Source organism: Semicossyphus pulcher, unplaced genomic scaffold, assembly GCF_022749685.1.
Source record: "Semicossyphus pulcher isolate SPU_LCO1_2020_fin unplaced genomic scaffold, fSemPul1.0.p SCAF_27, whole genome shotgun sequence".
NCBI classification, from domain to species: Eukaryota; Metazoa; Chordata; class Actinopteri; order Labriformes; family Labridae; genus Semicossyphus; species Semicossyphus pulcher.
In genome coordinates, this window is record NW_027211701.1 from 6,736,414 (window position 1) to 6,755,467 (window position 19,054).

At 38.9% G+C, this 19,054-nt stretch overlaps 1 protein-coding gene across 2 annotated transcripts; it reads right to left on the reverse strand.

The window, feature by feature from the left end:
* Window positions 1–1,644: 1,644 nt before the first annotated feature.
* Window positions 1,645–18,540, reverse strand: cabp2a (calcium binding protein 2a). Of its 2 annotated transcripts, XM_069676913.1 has the most exons (8): window positions 18,481–18,540; window positions 17,702–17,884; window positions 7,725–7,946; window positions 3,797–3,827; window positions 2,376–2,510; window positions 2,142–2,251; window positions 1,869–2,016; window positions 1,645–1,670 (listed from the first exon to the last, which is right to left on the reverse strand). In XM_069676913.1, the coding sequence occupies exons 1-8, from the start codon at window positions 18,538–18,540 to the stop codon at window positions 1,645–1,647; spliced, it is 915 nt and encodes a 304-aa protein (XP_069533014.1). The 2 variants fall into 2 exon arrangements, with proteins under 2 accessions (XP_069533014.1, XP_069533015.1); XM_069676914.1 differs by lacking the exons at window positions 17,702–17,884; window positions 18,481–18,540 and adding an exon at window positions 8,258–8,302.
* Between the last annotated feature and the right edge of the window lie 514 nt (window positions 18,541–19,054).

Consider the following 19,054-nt stretch of genomic DNA (forward strand, 5'->3'; position numbering starts at 1 on the left):
TTATTTTCTGTGATCTCACTTCAGATTTGAGTGGGTATGTTTGTTCAAAACCTTTATGTTTTGTCTCATAATGGCGTTTCACATTTGCGCTTTTAATAAGTGCCACAGTTTCTGAACATATGAGACACACTGGTTTAGTGCTCCCAGAGGGAAGTATGAACAGAAATGAGTCTGTCCATTCCGGATTAAATGCTCTATTTTCGCTGTCCACTTTTCTTTTTTTGGAAAGCGCCATTTATTCCGTATTTTCGCTCCCTTTCTCCGTCTTACCAGTCTTTTTCTCAACTCTCTCAAGCGCAGTAGTATCTATCTCTCCCTTTCTCCGTCTTTTTCTCAGCTTTCTCCGGCACAGTAGATTCGATCTCTCCCTTTCTCCGTCTTACTCCGTCTTTCTCTGTCTGCGCTGTAAAGTCACAGTGTATACTGCCTGGAATGCACAGACTTGATTGGCTGAGTAGTATCACCTGGGATGGCTTAACTTGCATGTAATTGGTCTGTACGTTTCATCCACTAAACCACTACCGTAAAGACTACAAAAGCTGCGCCGCTTAAAATAGAAGCGCCCCGTCAGGTTTTGAATCATAATCTTTCTGTTTTGGCTGTAGGTCTGGGTCCGTATGGGACAGCTTCTGGGTCCGGACCCGGACCCCGGTCCGCCAGTTAGTGACCTCTGGTCTAGAAGGACAAATTAGGTATACACTGCAGTGATAAACTGGTTATCAGGAGGATAAAAAGCTTTTTAAAGGCTTTACGAGAAAGACGCTTCATAATGTAATCTAATCAAATTAGACGAATGAAAAAAAAAAAAAAATAGAGAAAGAGGGAAGGATTGTGGTTAATAAAAACTAGTTTATTTTACTGTTATTCACTTTTTTATTTACAATGTATCTTTTAAAAGATCTGTCTTGTTGAACACTGTACAAAAATAACATTAAACATGTAAACAGGATTGCATAAAATGTACTTTGAGACACTCTGTCAATTATTTTCCACCTGAATAGTAAAATGGACAAATGGGCAATAGGCATAAATTTGATGTGGACAAGTATGTTGCAGTCCGCGAAGTTATCAAATCTCAAAAATAATAAAAGTTTAATACAAACAAAATTGACTTTTTCCCCTGCATTGGCTGAATTATATAACCCACTGAAGATATGTTAAAAGTACTTTATGAGTTTGTACAGTAAAGATGTAAAATTTCATTCATTAACTTACTCTATCATCAACTAATTTTGCTATCTACACTACAACTACATCACAAAGTTGCAGTCATAACAGTTCATTATGTAGATTTTAGATCATTGAAATCATATAAATATATAAACATATGTACTGCATATATTGTATTGCTGGTATGTGATTCTCCGTTCAGAGCTATTCAAATTTACTTTAAGAGGGACCAGCTTTGGTTAAACCGTCTAGAGTCATCAATCTACCATCTGTCATTACATGTTAAATACATATTACATTCATAATACAGTAACACAATTAAGGGGTTCTCTTATATTTGACAGGTAATGGAAGTAACTGATGAAAGTAATACAGACACAAAGAAATCTTTGTACATCAAAAATAATGACACAAACATGTGTGCAGTCTGGTCCTTGTTGTCTTTAGTGCAGTAGAGGGATGTTTAGTGAAGGGTCAGCGAGACATCATTCGCACAAACTCTGGAAGAAAAAGATTAATTGTTATTATTGGTTAAGAAAAAAGTTAGCATCCTCCTTAACTGTTGCCTTGCTTTCTACAATTTTCCATTAGCCTTAGCATCCATGCTGCTAAATAAGATTCTATGATCTTTTTAAGCATCACTTAAAAGCAGTTTCGGTGCCTTGGCTGCTTCAATCCCTTAATTTTCAATAACTCACCTTCAAAGTCCACCTGTCCATCCCCATTGAGATCCACATCTCGCAGGATCTCGTCAATCTCGCGGTGGTTGAGCTGCTCCCCCATCAGCTTTTTCATAGCTTCTCGCAGCTCCCCGAGGCTGATCTGACCATCACCATCAGAGTCAAACTGAAAAAATAAAAATGATGGGGTCGAGAAAAAAGATATGCTTAATGGGTAAAAGTTGGGGAAAGGAGTTAGTCACTTCAGAAAAATGTCTATTGGTTTACAAGTTCATAAATTGTATTACAGACCTCTTTGAATGCGTCCCTCAGCTCCTTGACACCAATCATATCTGCAGTTTCAGCAAGCATCTTAGGACCCATTAGTTCCACAAAGTCCTCAAAGTCCACTCTGCCGCCACCTAGAGGGAGAAGAAGTTGTTCACTGATCTTCAAATGATTGATGATTTTGTGTCGTTAGGAGAGAGACACACACGAAGCCCAATACTCTCTCTCTCTCTGTGAATGTGTATTTGCAGCACTTACAGATCTGCTGGCTGAGTTCAATTAGTTCCATCTCTGTGGGCATGTATCCCATAGTCCTCATGCACTCGCCCAGGTCCTTACAGCTGATGAATCCATCCTTGTCTTTGTCAAACTCCCTGAATGCCTCACGTAGCTCTGCAGGAAAAAGGTGGAAAATACAAATGACTAAATTTTTGAGGTGTGTTCTCTTTTTCTTTTTAGAATTCCTAATTTATTTATTATTATTATTAGTTATTTTTGTATCTTCATAAATTAATCGGATCCATAAAAGGTTGTAGAATAAGACATTCTGGTGATAATTGGTCTAGTCTGTGTTGCTTTGACACTGTGAATTTTAGTCCCTATTTATGTTTCCTGTTCATGTGTGTCTGAAGGGAGGTTTTCTGATTATATGTATTTTCTAGGCTGCCACTGGGTGGTGCCAAAGAATCAAATCTACAATTCTACTCAGATTGGCCTTAAATAAATAATAAAATGTTACATAAGCCTGAAAACGTTAACGTACCTATGTTGTAACTAGTTGTTACTTGTAACAATAAGATATTTTGTGGCATCATATGCATTCCCCAAAGATATGTCACTTGGGCTTGGTTGGCGTTTAAGACTACAAAATATGGGGGTAGTGCAGTGGAAAGAGGTAGGCCCACCAGAGGATAAAGGCTCGAGGCTACATTAGCTGCTACTAGCATAACACATCTGAATCTCAAACTGTGCTGTCAGCGGTTTGCATTGTGGGTTGCATTGTTAGTGCCAGAATTTGACACGGATGAGTGACGTGGAAAAAGACGCTGCTAGTTTGTGTGACTCATGTTATTGGAAGTCTTATGGTAGCAATGTTAAATCTCTAAAGTACTAATCAAATAAAAGAATAACTTGGAGTAACCAAAGTCCACAGATGCAGATCATTGGTCAACATTTTTTTCTTTTTCTTAGTTTGTTTTTTGTATGAGCTTGCTCTGTTAATTTGTTAATCAAATTGACAGACAATGAATCACTGTGTTTGTACCACTTTATTTGTCTATTAAAAATGCATAAATAAAACTATGACAACTAACATGTCAGTGGGATTCACAAAATGTACAGAGTTACTACCCCCCTCAAAAAAACACACATGTGTCTGATTATTTCCTCCATAGTCAAATCATGTAAAAGTGGAAGCCAGAAGTGAGGAATATAGTAAATCTTTTCCTTTGAATAATAATCCTTCCCTTTGATCCACAGTGCAAGTAAAAAAAAACCCATCTCCGCTGGTTCTTATAACTCACAGTCACTGAGAGGGCAAAGTCAGGAAAGTCTTTTGAAATTCTGCTCTGTACAGGAAAGCACAATATTTCACAGTCAAACAGAAGGAAGACAGAGAGAGGACTGAGGGAACAAGGGATGGAAGGAGGATTTGGATAAAGCTTTTCATATCTCTGTACCTTCCATTTCCTCTGGTCGTAGATCTCTGTCCTGCGATGGTGCAAATAGATGAAAGTAAAGACAGAGAATTAGGTTGGTTACACACACACACTTTCAGTGGCATTCTTCATGTTCTGTTTAACATGCACAGCCACAGCCACAAAAGCGTAATTTTAGTGCTTCAGATTCTCGTGGTTCATCTTTGCTGTGAATCATTTTTATTCCATGTTCAACAGCCTGAGCTGAGATTCTATTACAGGATTATTTGGTTTTTTGATCTGACTGACCCTAATAACCTCTTTAGTCGACAATCTCGTGTCCAATCTCATTCTGGTCCTGCTGGTGAAGGAGCTTTGAAAGTCTGCTAGGCATATGCTCCACCGCAAGCGTACAAATGTGTTATAACAAAGAACCTTGCAAATGCACGATGACCAATTCCTGCATACAATATACAGATGTAAGGCACACACACTTGCAAGCACACACACACACACACACACAAGCAACAAAGTTGATGAAAGGATTTGTATGTTGCGAGCCCAAAGAAAGACACCCAAGCTTAACATGAGTACATTTGTGGAAATAATACTTAAGTTACTATCATTTATTACTTTGAAAAATGGGAAAGTCAGAGCCTAAAATTATTTGGACAGTAACACAGTACACTTTTAGCTACAGCCACAAGCACAAAAGAAAACAGTTTTTAGTTATTGTTGAGATGGCTTCAGCATGTTGTGACATAGACAGAAGGTAATGCCAGGATGAGTCCTGCAGGCTGTGACATCAGCAGCAGGAATAATACAGGCCTGGATTATTGGATGCAGGAGAGAGAACAGTGGCAGGGAGATTACAGCTGTAAATTGTATTACAAATCACGAAGGCTTATCGGTTTTTCATTTCTCTATCTGCCACTGATTTATTTTTTATTTTATCTTAATTCTGCATCTGCACCACTTGGTTAACAAATGTTTACATAAACTGAGCATACAGCAAACACTCAATTTCCACATTTCATGGTGGTCTTTTTTACTTAAATTGGTGACTGACATATATTGTACGTAGACAGCAAATTCCTTGTTCCCATTGTGTTATTTTTTTATCTTTATTTTAAAACTTCTCATTGCTTTAGAAAATGTCTTTAACATCAGCAGCTCAGAATTAATAAAAGTTTCTGAAGTAAAAAGATTTAAAAAAAACAAAAAACAAACAAGAAAAAAAGAAACTTGATCATGCAACAAAAATGTAATGCCACCATTAATAAGGGAAATGGGTTGTTAATGCAATGGTCACTGCTATCCAAAAGAAGTAATCATTCCATGGCTTAATTTTAGTTTGCAGTCTGAGACAATAATGTTGGATTATAGGATTAATGAACAGTAAAGGCTATTATTCTCACACTATCCATGACTAATCTGCGTCCTTCATCTAGGAATTCCATCTTTTTCCTCAATCTACAACTTTTTTTTTATCGATCTACAAGTTGTTCCGAAGTTCCTACAAGTTCAGGAGTGTGATAAAAACATACAGCTGGTTTATTGGACGGATCAAAGACAACTGTAACCCTGATAATTAACAAGAAAAGAGAATTAAACCATATTATCAACTTTAGATTGATAGACTACGAAAGTACTGTACGTATGGACAGCTGTGCTTTGACCAATGACTGTATTTAAAGATAGATGACGCATCTCCACCTCCTCTCATTGTCAAAAAGTGAAGCAAAAATGACCATAGCCGTGGTTGCTGCCATCTTGCCCATTTGGAGCGCAGTAGGGAATTGACTGGTGCAGCCACTGTATGGCTTACTGCCGATTCTGCTAATCAAAACGATTACGCTTATTGAAAGTTCAGTGACTGTAGTGTTAGCTATGTCTTCATTCATCCTCCTCAACTCAGCTTATCCAGAACAGATCAGCTGCAGGAGCTCAAAAAAATGATTTTATAGGTTGACCTATGTCCTGTCTGTTAACATGGAGGCGGCAGACTTCATGACTTCTACTGCAGTCAGTCAGAAGGGGGAGTTCCAGATGTTTTGGCTTCACTTTTGGGGAGCTGTCATGTTGTCTATCTCTTTTTACAGCCGATGGCTTTGACCTAAATGCTAACATTATTGATTTTGATCACCCTGACAATATTTACGTGTTTATTTGAAAAATTATAAGCCCTTAAGTTTACCATAGTCATCATCTTATTCAAGTATTTAAGCAAGCTAACATTATCTTATTAGCACTCAACACAAATTGAAAGTTGATGTCGATTTCATTTGTAGATACTTACTTCACCATAAATTCAAGTATATTGTACAAACAAAATTTGAGCTATTGGTGTTTCTAGCAACATCATTGTCAAAAAATGTAAATATTGAGCAGAAACAAAGCAACATTAGCATTCATTTGGAGTAGTGTTGCTGAACCTTCCAACCTGTCTACTAACCCACTAGTTTGGCCCTCTAGCAGCTAAATGCTCCACTTCTTTACTACATAATTTCTAACTTTGTTTCTCTGCCCTTTCATATCAGGCAAGTAGTCTTCAGTCTGTTTTAAGAGTTCATGTCTGAACCTAGATGTAAACTAAGTGGATCTGTGAGAGAACTTAAACACTGAAGCTGTTGGTTGTAAACCGAAATAATGATCTGAAAGAGGCTAAAATGTTGCGTAGACCTTCGCAGAACTGCAGAGTTGAGAGTTAATCACTGTGGCTTCATTACTACCAGCAACCCCTTTTACATACAAGAAGTCATTGTTAAAACAATATGATTATAGCAACTGCACTAATTCAGACGTATGAAAACACTGTGTCTTTTGCTTTTTGGCATATTTGAGCTGTACATGCAAAACATTTTTCTTGTGGTTGGCCTTGTTGTTTAACGGGCTCTAACCCTGTAGTTGACACACTGTCATTGTATAAAGCAATGTGGCAAAACTGTTAGCAAACAGTTGTGTATCCAGCTAATACAGAGCAAAAGCATGTTTCTGACAAATGCAAATCTGTGGCTGCAAATTTTGCTTTTGGTCTCCACCAACTCCTGAGAAAAAACATCTGGCTCTCTATTGCTAAATGCTCCACTAGGTTTGCCGGTTAAAGGAACACCCCATATTCAACCAAACAACTGATACAGGGTCTATGTAAATGCAAATGCATCACATTTATTCCCTGTGTTCAGTCAGTACGCCATATTTCTCGTCTAAACTCAGCCCAAGGTCTTCCAATTCATCAGGAGCCTGTAGCTCAGTAACACCACCATCCTAATGGCTCTTTTCAGTTGTGCTAGCTGCACAGGAACTTAACAGGAAATTACTAGCATTGATCGCTGCCATATTCCCCATCGCTATATCAAACATTAATCCGTAAAAATAGCCTTGCATGACTTCACCAACAAAATTAGATAATGAATTTATGAGGTGAATTGCAATCAAGACAAATTGGGAGGCCACTTACTCAGTTATTACTGTACAGTCCTTTACAAAATCTATTCTCTTCTTATAGATCTCTCTCTCTCTCTCTGTCTTTCTTTCTTTCTTTCTTAAACTGTTTTGTTTCAAGATGACTGATTATTTAACTTTTGGCAAATGTTTTTCTTGTCACTATACAGGTTTATGTCATATGGGTATTTCCCCCTCAACAAGTAACATTCTGAAACAAAACAATGACATCAGTCTAATCAAAATTGCAATATTTGGTTTATAGGATTGATGGACCCTGTGAGTGACACACAGGGTTAAATTCTCATTAATAGAGATTGGATTGAAGGGCTGAGATGATGATGGCGGCTCAACGGATGGATGGCCTTAACTTCAGCTTCCCTTGGACAGAGTGTAAAATGGATGGATGAAGAGATTTATGGGATATTTTGGCTATGTTAATGCCATGTGTGTGTGTGTGTGTGTGTGTGTGTGTGTGTTTGTGTTTGTGTGTGTGTGCGTGTGTGCGTGTGTGTGTCATACATACAAGCTGACTCTGAGCGAAGCTCTGTCTGAGGAAGATACAAGCAGGCCCCACTAAGTTGTGCAGCATGTTGCAGTTCTTAACCAGAGCGCACAGGGGCTCGTCGAACTCCTGCTCGCTCCCTCCTTCCTCCTCTTCATCCGTGTCTGCCTCACCTGCACCACCCTGGCCCCCCAGAGTGGTGGCAGCCATTGGAGTGCCGCTTCGTTCTACAGGCGACTCGCCCTTTGAGGAATTGAACCAACTGGATTAGGACCCAGATCAATTTCTCACCTAATGACTAATTATTGCAAACAGTCATGAGTCAAATTCAGAATTTATTTGCCTTGTTTATCACAATCATAATCCTTTTCGATGGCTTTTGTGTCCGACAGGAAGTTGTTTTGTTTAAATGTAACTTGTAAATTTTCAAATGAGTAACTACACATAAGTAAATGTTTATGATTAGATATAGAAGTAAATGTCCAAAAAGCAATGTCTTAAATATCTTTCAAACTCTATTTCTCTCAGCTGAAAGCAGTGAAATGGATCCTTACCTTCTTTTTACTGTTCTTTTTAGAAGCCTTGTTGATGTTTCCCATCACCCTGCCCTCTTCTCCCTGTCTTCTCCCTCCCTTTCCTCCTTGTTTGTCCCCCCACACTTCTTCCCCTGTTCCTCTTTTTCTCTGTTCTCCCTCTCTGCTGGGTTGTCAGATTAAAATCCACTACGTCCAGTGAAGTCCATGGGTCAGCGTCTATCAGACCCAGTGAGACGACGGCAAATGTTTCCCCCTTGCACCACTACAACTGTAAGCGAAAGAGGATTTCTCTCAGTGCACGTGCTACAATCCAAGATCCTATTGGTCCAGTGAGAGTAAAAGGTAGGTATATGATGTGGCATTAAATCCTAAACTCCTGTAGGATGTTGACTGCTGTCATGATGAGCTTTGAGACATGTGGTGGAGATATTATTGAATAGCAGAAGAGTGCCGGAGTCAGACAGGGTGGGGTAGGAGAGCTGGGTCATATCTGGGCTGAAACAACCTGCTGCTGCCAGACTCCGGCTCTGATTGCATGACTCGACCATTTTCTCTATCTCTCCCTGCTCTCTCTCACACAGACACACACTTTTTTGTGTTTATTTGTCAACCCCTCTTGCCATGAGTGATCCCTTGAATTTGGACCAACTTAATCTAATCCATTCCACCCACCTTCCTCTCTCTGCCTCCCAAACATCGGGCTTACGGTCTCAAAATGACTAGTCTGGCAGAACTCTATGGGTTTATTTGTGTAAGTGTGTGTTTGTATGCGTGTGTGTGTTTGTGTGTGTGTGAGAGAGAGAGAGGGAATGAGAGAGAGGGAAAGGGGGTGGTAGAATTATGGATGTAGAATTGGCTGCCTGTTTAATCCCCAGCATTTCAGATTAGAGGGGAAGAGTTATGTTGACAGGCTAGGGGAGTGCAGGATTGAAGAGGGAGGTATATATGAAGAGTACTCAGCCCCATTTTAGTACAATTTTTATGTCCAAAGAATGGGAGCAATGGTGGCCCTGATAGAAGAGAGGAATGTGTAACCTCAGTGAAGTGATGTTGTGTGTGTTAATGTTGGACACGGGTTGCAAAGAGAAGGGAAAACACGACAAATATCAAATTGACTACAATTTGATCTATGATATATACATACATATACTGTATCTACTGTACTACTACTCTATCAATTTGTATAGATTAATCTGTTAATAATTATTTTATGTATAACCTGTCTATAAGTTTTTAACAAGTATTTGTTTCTATTACATCATGATCTGGTGGAAAATATAAAGTTTTATTTGGTTTAACTTGAATTTAGTTCAATTTGAATCCCTGAATCATTTGACTTTGTATGCTAGTGTAATGATCACATTTTATTTAATCATTCCACTGTTCAATTATAGTTACTGTACAAATTATGTTGTAAAGACTCCTGTTATCTGTCAGGCGGATACAAGTAGAGAATAAAAACTTTCATTTAAACATACATTATTAGGCTTTTTTTTTTTTGTTTTTTACTTGAAATGTTTCAATTGGGTGAATATATGTGTTTGAATACTACAAACTCATCTTTGTGAAGTTAAACAAACACGAATTCCAGAACTATGACCCGCATGTCTTCTATAGCCCTATTACAGGCTTCTTTTTTGGACATGGACTTTTATATTTCAAGTAACTAATATGTGACTGAGATGAAATTGTATGTTATTATTACATTATAATTATTGTTTGTAGAAAAGTTAGATGACATTGGAGACAAAAAGGCGCAGTCTATGTTGAGTCTATTTATTAGGAGTGGTATCAATCAATACATTTTTATTTAGATAGCACCAAATCACTTTTCATATAGAGCAGCTCTACACTGTACTCTTTTTTGTATTTTTCATATAGACCCAGATATACCCACCATGAGCAGCACTTTGTGAAAGCTGCATGGAGAAACTGGCAAAAATCTCCAGGATAATGTGACTCATCTCGTCTGTTTTTTAAATCATTCGTCTTGTTTTCAGAAACTTTAAATCTTGTTTATGCAATTATTGCGAAAGGATTCCTTTGCTCTATATTCTTTTCCTTCCTGCTTTTCTTTCTCATGTCTCACTCTTTCATAATTGCCCTTTGCCCTTAAGTTATGCACCTTATCATCTCATTTGGATCACCAGCGCTGAGCACCTCGAATTAAAATCATCTGTTCAGAAGGACTTTCACCCCATTACATTTTGTTTTACATATGAATATTTTCTTATTTTTCTTTAACAATGCAATATTTTTTTCAGTGCAGAAATAACCACATTGCTGCTCTTCTGATGTCTTCTTCTGCTTCTATAAATAACTGGGCTCTTACACACTAAGCTTGGGAAATGAGACAACTTCAAACAGACCCACCTCTTCACATTTTTTTTCATGATGTACTTTTCCAGGCATAATGATTTATCCATGAGCAGATTTATGATACCGTTTCACTGACAGTGTGTCACCTGAAGAGACCAGCAAAGCTCAGCATGTTGCTGATGTAAAGATGGACTGTTCTCAGCTGTAATTCAAGGGTTCCCAACCCCCGGTCCGCGGACCGGTACCGGGCCGTAGGTTGTTCAGCCGCGAAACCCAATAGGTGTCTGTGACATTAAGTGTGCAACCACACAGGGCCTCGGGCCTCTAAAGACACTTCAAAAGTCGCCCAATTCAGCTGGAAAAACCGCGGACCTGGCAACCCTAGCTTCGCAACCCATGAAACTTTGATCAAGAAGCCTGATGCCCCTCTAAAGCCCTGTGTTTATCAGTGAAATATTTGAACTACACAGCTGGAGAGGAAGTTTTTTTTTACTTTAGCTGTGCACAGAAATACGGACGGATCGCAAAGTTATTGATGCAGGTTTGAGCATCAAAACAGACACAGACTGCGTCATATCTGCTCCTCTCCTAACGGCTGTCTCCTCCCCACGCATGATAACTCTGATAAACTCCGCGTGGATCACCTCCGGCTCATCTCAGTCACAGCGTGTGAAGACGTATTTTATGCTTTATAAAGGGTTTTCACGGAAATACAGGACCGATCACAACGCTATTAAGTCAGGGGCAGACCCTGAGAAACACACAGATACAGACAGTCACTGCGCTGCATGATTATAAACTGCTCACTGCTGGATCACATTATAAATTCAGATAAACTGTAAGGATCACACTATGGATCATATGGATCGCGCCGTCCGTCTCGTCGGCCCGTCCCGTATTAAAAAAAACTTTGATGCAGTGTCCTCACTGAATAAATACAGATACGATCTGTCTGTTTTTCCGTGCGTGTGACCGTGATTTATGCGCATGCGTGTCGAACCCCCCCGCCCCCGGTCCGTCAAAAGTATTTTGCTACTGTCTGGTCCGTGTAGTCAGAAAGGTTGGGAACCCCTGCTGTAATTCATATGAACCACCACCAGATGCCAGCCTCAGGCCTACATGCAAAAGTCAATCGTTTCAGTTACAGAAACAACTGTGTGTTTTGAACAGCGTACTAAGCCTAAGGAGAGAGGGAAGTAACAGGGGGATTGGTGAAGAAGGGAAATCCGTGTTACAGCACAGTTGTAACAATCATCGAATCTCTACAGCTCCACAGACACGATTCTCCATCTGATCATGGGAGTGTTTTATCTTTCTGTAGGGGGAATTTAAATAACAGAACATTTCAACTGAGAGTCTGTTAAGTAGAGAGGAAAGAGAGTGATGAGATGACTTGTGACAAAGGATTTGTATCCACGGTGTCCCGGTTATATAACAGTATGTGCCTTAGCCCACTGATCCAGCTGGACATCAACCAGATTAGCAAATGGAAGTCTCAGTCCTGTAATGAGCTTTTTCCTGCATTGTTTCCCATCATATATTTCACATTCATGCACAGAATGCTTCATTTCATCATGTAACTGCAACAATGGCTTAGGCTGGTATTAAGCGAAGGCATCAAAAAGTAGACACGAGACAGGAGAGATCATGCACACAGAAAGCAAAATTGACAGTCTTTGTCTTGTTGAGTGGAAAAAAAAGTCACTTCACTGACATCCGGCCTCAATCAGAAACCTGGTGTGAAAACAAAGCTTTTAGCCACAAATCCAAACATAGAGCATTTGGGTGAGAATTCGTGCTCTATCCCTCGACAACAGCAAGCGCACCAGATGCCCGACAGACGAGGATAGAAGACAGGCGAACAGAAAAGCCACAGCTGGGGCCATGATGGACATATTCCAATAGTCAGGATTTTGCATGCCATGCTATGCTAACAGCTGTGACGTAGGTCGGGTCAAGCATTTTGGCCCAGACGGGGCGTGTCCGAGTGTATTTGCCTGCTTACACATGCCTGTACGTTACATACAAACACAAATTTAATTCAAATGCTGTAAATCCTGACCTACAAATTCAACTATTCAGATACTAAATTCAACCAACCAAAATCTCCAAGAATGATGACAGTTATGCAGCATTCGTCATACTGTGACTATTTACAGCAGCACAGTATCAGTGTCGTTGAGCCTTTAAAACCTATATCTTCTAACATGTTTGGACATTAAATACATGTAATGACACTTTACTATGTAGTATAAGAGCTTTCAGCCCTTCACTCAGTCTTTGTCAGTATACTCTGTATCATTCACATACATCAAAGCGTGTCTTCTGACCATGAACCTGTGATGATCTCTCTAGCAATTGAATTCATACAGTATATCTGCTACAGAATGTGTAATATGAGGATCAAGCTGAGGTGAGACGGCAGAGTTATGATTGGTTCTACTTGTCACACTAACATGGCCGCACAAATACAGTATGAGATTTTTCAGCTCACATAATGACTGAAAAAGATAAACACATCCTCCCTTCTAATCAGTTCTTTCTATTCAAGAAAAAAACACTTATTTACATTGAGCTAGAGCAGCAGTCAGATGTTTCCCAGTGCCAAATGGATCACAAAGTTAGCAACTTGCTTGACAAAAGTGGAGATTAAAGGTAGAGGTGGACGGATCAATGTTTATATATCAGTATTACAGGTACTACATTTTGTTTTCAAATCCCAGCATCAATAAGAAAGATTCTATAGATGGCATTATTTTCGAGAGCAGAACTGTCTGTGCAAACGACATCCTATTGTCATGTAAAAACCTTGATGCGTGTGATCTTTGCTTTGCCACTGCTGTTGTGTTGAGTGCACTCATACAACAGGTGTTTGTGTGGCAAATAGTTAAAGTGATAATCTCAAAGATTTTCAAGTCACTATCTATTACCGAAGGAGGTGGTTTGGTGGTGATTGGTGATTCAGCATATGGCCCACTGATGAAAGCCTTGCATTTGCAGTATATAGTATTATTATGGACTGGGTGTCGATGGTGACTTTCGCAGAAAAAATCACAAGCGGCATCCAGTTAGTGACAGGTTTTCCATCATCCAGCAGTGGTAGGTCTGCCAGAGAGGGTAGGTGGAGCTAAGCAGCTGCTTTTCTGGTCTCTGCAAGTGTGTTTGAATTTACCTAATCTATTTTAGTGTGTCATAGTTGTTAAATTTAGGTACTCTTCACTCAAAAGATATGGTAAAATTTACTCAATCAAATAAAGTGCAAATTGTTACCTCAATTTTATTGAGTAGATTCTATAGGTTGCTTTTTATAGTGTGACATGTAGCAAAGGGCCCGTGTCGAAACTGAACCCAGGCTGCTGTGAAGATAAGAAGTGAACCACCTTCGTAGTGCTGAAAACTCAGAGTTAACCCTGAAGTTACCTCAATAACTCCTGCTTCGTAGTATACCCCCCTGAGCGGGCAGAATGGGTTCTGTTTAGCATGAAGACCAAACATGTTTGGAGTCAACATTTGCCATGTGGCCAGCAATAAAACTCAACATGATTGATCCAGTTGCTGCTGGATTTGAAAATTGGCAATTGGTTGCTGATATGTTAATATTGAGTTTTCTGCTATACCCCCAGTGGAAAAACAACATCTATTAATGCTGCTATATGTGATGTGTGTATGTAATTAAATAGCATGGCAAAATGCATTATAAGCCAATCCATCCATTGACAGACAGAAGCTGATTCTGCCTCAGCATTAAAACTGTTCAAAAACATTTCAACAGGTATGGATGCTCTTTTTTAAGCCAATTCAACAACCAGTCTTTCTAATATGCAGAACATTTTTACATATTTTACATTTATTAAGTATTACTTAACAAAACCATTATAAGACCTGAACTTATATCCAAACTCATGACAAACTGCGCCCACAGCATGAGTTCAGATGAGGTAAAAGCACTGGTTCAGACAGGATTTCACTTTAACTTGACATCATTTTACAGACTGCAACAACATGAGGCTGTCTGGATTGGCCCACATGCCCTGCTCTCATTCTCTCCCACTGACCCATTCTAAAAGATTGGATAATGCCTGTTGCACCTGTCTAGATTTTGTTTATGCGTGTTCATGTGACCTAAAAGTTAGAAGATTTTTTTTTTCTGAGGTCCTTGAGGTCATTCGGATTAAAGACTCTCTGTCAAAATAGGATGAAGGGACAGAAAGTCACAGAAAGCTGGAATTGCATGATCTTTATCTCCACCATGATATAGGACACAACTGTTGCTGCTAAGAGTGCTGAAGTGATAATAGTCCATCCACTAACCCGCTTTTAAATCTGTCTGCTAAAGCTGCTTTGTATGTGCACACTGTAAATACTTACATTCTAAAGTAAAAAGTGTAACCGGATGTGATGTTTTCAGAAAAAGACTGAGAGACAAATGAACAGCCAAAATTAAAATTGAACCTCTTTTCAAAACATTTAAAAGGCAGTTCTCAATTAAAGTTTCAGAGCATTATAAAGTTACATTTTGTGTAAGATGTATGATAAAGGAGACACATATATGTTGTGAAAATGTTTTTCGAAGACCATCAGATCAGCTGTAGTTGAATTCGACAAACAAAATTACTGGAAAACTAAATTTAACACATTTTTAAAAACCAATTATGGGGAGGAATTACACTGACCTGTGCACAGACTATATCTTTTTCAAAGCTGTTATGTTATGTTAACAATCCCCATTAACAAAGTAACTAAGGTTACTAATGTTTTTAATGAAAATATATTCAATAAAGTGTAATAAAAAATACATTGAATGGGTCTGTCTGTCAAACCGAACTTCATGAATTGCATTTCATTGTCTCAGCTACATTTACAAATACATTCCTGCTTACACACTTGTTTTAGTGCTTTTTTAATGAGGATTTAAACATGAATGTGGACAAGACTGTCCTCTCAAGAAAAACAACAGTCATTACAGCAATTGGCAGAAAACATAGTTATATTCAAGTGACGAAGCCCTGACGGGTTCAAACTTTAACACTGTTATTCCCCATTTCTTACCTAATAGTGATTTTTCTGAGCATGAACATGATCTTTCCCTAACCTCATCCTCATGCTTATCATTGTAACCAAGTCGATGAAAGTCTCCAAACCATAATGAAACCCAAACCACAATGTTCCCCTAAAGCTGTACAAATTGTTTTTCATGTCTAAACCAAACCAAATCCTATCAATGGTGTTGTCACGTCATAAAACCGATTCATTTTTCAGTGATTTTAATAACAAATAATGTCATCCTGCTGTCGTTGTTAGCAGTGTGCTGATTTTGTACTGAGAAATAACATTTTAATTCTACAAAAATCCTATGGTGTGCCCTGGTTTTGTTTTATGGGTGACAATTTCATTCTACATTTTTGATTGAGTTCCTTTTTTCACCCATGCAATGACCCCTAGGATGAAGATGAACTAAGCACATATATTTTAATTATCCTTAATTCAAGAAGTTCAATGACAGATCACCAATTTGGTACAATGCTGGCAATGCTGGGCACTAACTTTATTTGTTCTTAATAAAAGCTTCATTAATAAATTCAGCAGCATATACTGAATTGTATCAGTTGTCCTGCATAGATGAGCATAGACTGACCTGGTTCACAGTCAGCATTTTACACTGTTGGAAATATGTTTCTGAGTAAACTGCTGATGTTATATTTTCATCTTCTTTTATGTAACTACCACACCACTCATATAAAATCCAAAGTGATTGATTGGGTAAAAAAACTTGCCTCTGTGAACCCGTGCTAGGCCATGTTTTATCATTGTAAGTGATGAATTAAGATAAGTCATTTAAGTTGCGTACTACACAGATTAGAACTCAGATCAAGACTTAACTGTGGAACTGATTCAATCTCTTACTGATTCTGACTGAAGCATTCATTTACAGTGTGATGAGAAGTATCTGTCAAACAAATTCATGGTGGTCAGAGTTGAGAGATGCAGCCTGCAGCCCTCAACTATCTGTCGTTTGAGTGATGTTGAATGAGAGATGTGCTTCTGTTTAAGCTCTAATCTCCCTTTACCTTGCAATCAATCTCTTCTCTGGTTCTTTATGACATCCAGCCATCCAACACTTCCCAGCACTCATCCCTGCCCTCCCCTCCTACAGATTCTCATCATTCACTCCATCTGTTGCTCAGTGCTCAGCTGACTCAACAATGAGAGGGTGAAAAAAGAAAAAGAGATTGACAAAAACAGCTCCTCCACAGAGGACCAACAGTGAACAAAAAATTACAGGCTAACTGTAATTCACATAATAGTATGCTGCCAGGTCTTAGAAATAATGCTCCATTACTATATATTCGTTAGCCACACATGCTAGTTTTTGCAGCTGAGAAAAGATGAAACCTGTAAAATCTATGTGAGACATTTAGCTTTGTAAGCCAATAAACCCCATGCTCCATAAGTTCATTTACATTTTTTTTGACAGATCTCAATTAATCAGTTTAAAAATCAAAAGTGTGTTTCTCCTTTGCTACAGCATAGCCTCAGCTGCTGGTGGAAGGACAAACATTAGCCTAAGTCAGAACCATCGGAACTGTACAACTAAAGTCCACACTAATCCAATGAGAACAGAAAGTTCAGTTTAAGCACACATGTCAGCAGAGAATCACTTCTATTAAACCAACCCAGATTAAAAAAACAAATACCACACACAATACTCAACTGTAACAGTAGTTCTCTTGCTCTGATAATAATATAGTTATACTACAGATTTTGTCACATGTGCACTCGTGAGATACATTGATCCATATTACTAGTTGTGTTCAAAATCTCTCCAGGGAACCTTTAAATCAAGTAAAAGTTGAATTACTTGCAAAATTGCAAAGGAAGGTTACTTCATTTCTCTAAAGGGCTCATAAATATATAAACTCATTGTAACAGTGAGCCAAAGCCAGCCTTCCTTTTTCCAGGATGTTGATTCATAAAAAATCATTCACACCTTCATTGTTGAGAAGTTGGAATAAGTTGGCCTGATGTATTTGGCAAACATTATTGTGTCATCTCCTCACAGTGTATGTGCCACACAAGCAAAGGAATAGCATTTGTACACTAAAACAAAGACACCCGAGGTACATTGTCACTTCAGTATCCTACCTGTCCAAAGACGGAGTCCACAATGGGTCGCAGCTTTCTCCTCTCTCCCTCTCGTAACCAGAGGTCCTCGGGGTCTTCCACAGGGGAAGACAGACTCAACGTCTTGGCCTTAGGCTTCGGAGGCCTTTTAATGCTTGCTGAACTCCATCGCCTGAATGAATCAATCTTCTTCTTAATGGAACCCTGGAGAAGCAACAAAGAACTTGAAATGGGAAAGTTGTCTTACTTATTAAGAGACAGAAAAGTGAATGCCCAGCAATACATAGAGACCTGAGTGAGAGATAATTATTTATGCAGCAGAGATCATAAATGGATGAACTGTTGAGCTATTACACACTTTAAGACCAGAAAAAGTCAGGTTAAGATTGTGCAGCAGCAGCACAGGTAGATAGAACACACAACTACTGTGAGTGCAATTTTATTCAAACAAATAGTGTTCAGTACTTAAAATTCAATATGAGCTTAATGTATATGGGCTCAATGTACAAGCTCAAAGAGGTATGGGCATTGGCAGCTTGGCATTGCTCTCATTAAAACAATGTAATTGATGGAAAAAGTTTTACTGCATACATAGATGTGCCTTAAAATGTTCATATAAAGGTATTAAAATTAAAAGATAATTCAGTATGTTTAAAAAAAAGAAAATAGTGTGTCCATGTCATCCAGGCCTCAGAGGCAGCCACTGGGTCACCACTGTATACCACATTGAGTTAGTAAGAGCAGCTGTGGCAGGATTAAGGACACTGCAAAGTCATATTATTGCATGTACATCCACTGACCTTTTTCATTAACTTCCCCTCTGGCACCTCCGTGGATGATACGCTTTTGGCGTCGGTCATCGTTGCAGCGCAGCTTGCATGCACAGAGACGTCCTTGTTCTCTCTGTCTCTCCTCCTGCACACTCTCGTCCTCTTTATCTGCCTCTAGAGCGTCTGACACCAGTTGATAATCTGAGGCATATCTCCTACTGTTGTTGCTCCTCCTGCTCTCACCCCCCCCCCCCCATTCATCTCTCCTCTGCCTGTGTCTATTGACCCCTCACTTTTTCTCTCTCAGCCTCTATCCAACCTTAATTAACATATAGTCCCTCTCTCATGAATAAAAAATGTACCTTTTCATTGATAGTAAAATAAATCTACAACTATTTTATAAAACTGTGTCATTTACATTTGTTTACATCTTGTCTTTGTGAGCAGCACACTATTTTCTGTCCATGTATGTGACATCTGCAATAATCCCTTATTTATTTCCTCTCTGATCTTATCTGTTCCCAAGCTGATGTAGGTTGATGTCCTCAATCCTCTGCCCTTTATATTGCTTCCCATTGTTTATTTCACTCACCATATGGACCTG

What these genes read in the sequence shown, in the direction of transcription:
- cabp2a (XM_069676913.1), bottom strand. Translation starts at nt 18,540, where the DNA reads ATGACCGACGCCAAAAGCGTATCATCCACGGAGGTGCCAGAGGGGAAG. An exon ending in GCTTCGCTCAGAGTCAGCTT is followed by an intron (nt 3,828 to 7,724) that starts GTATGTATGACA and finishes GCACCATCGCAG; the next exon opens with GACAGAGATCTACGACCAGA. An exon ending in TGAGGGACGCATTCAAAGAG is followed by an intron (nt 2,017 to 2,141) that starts GTCTGTAATACA and finishes TTATTTTTTCAG; the next exon opens with TTTGACTCTGATGGTGATGG.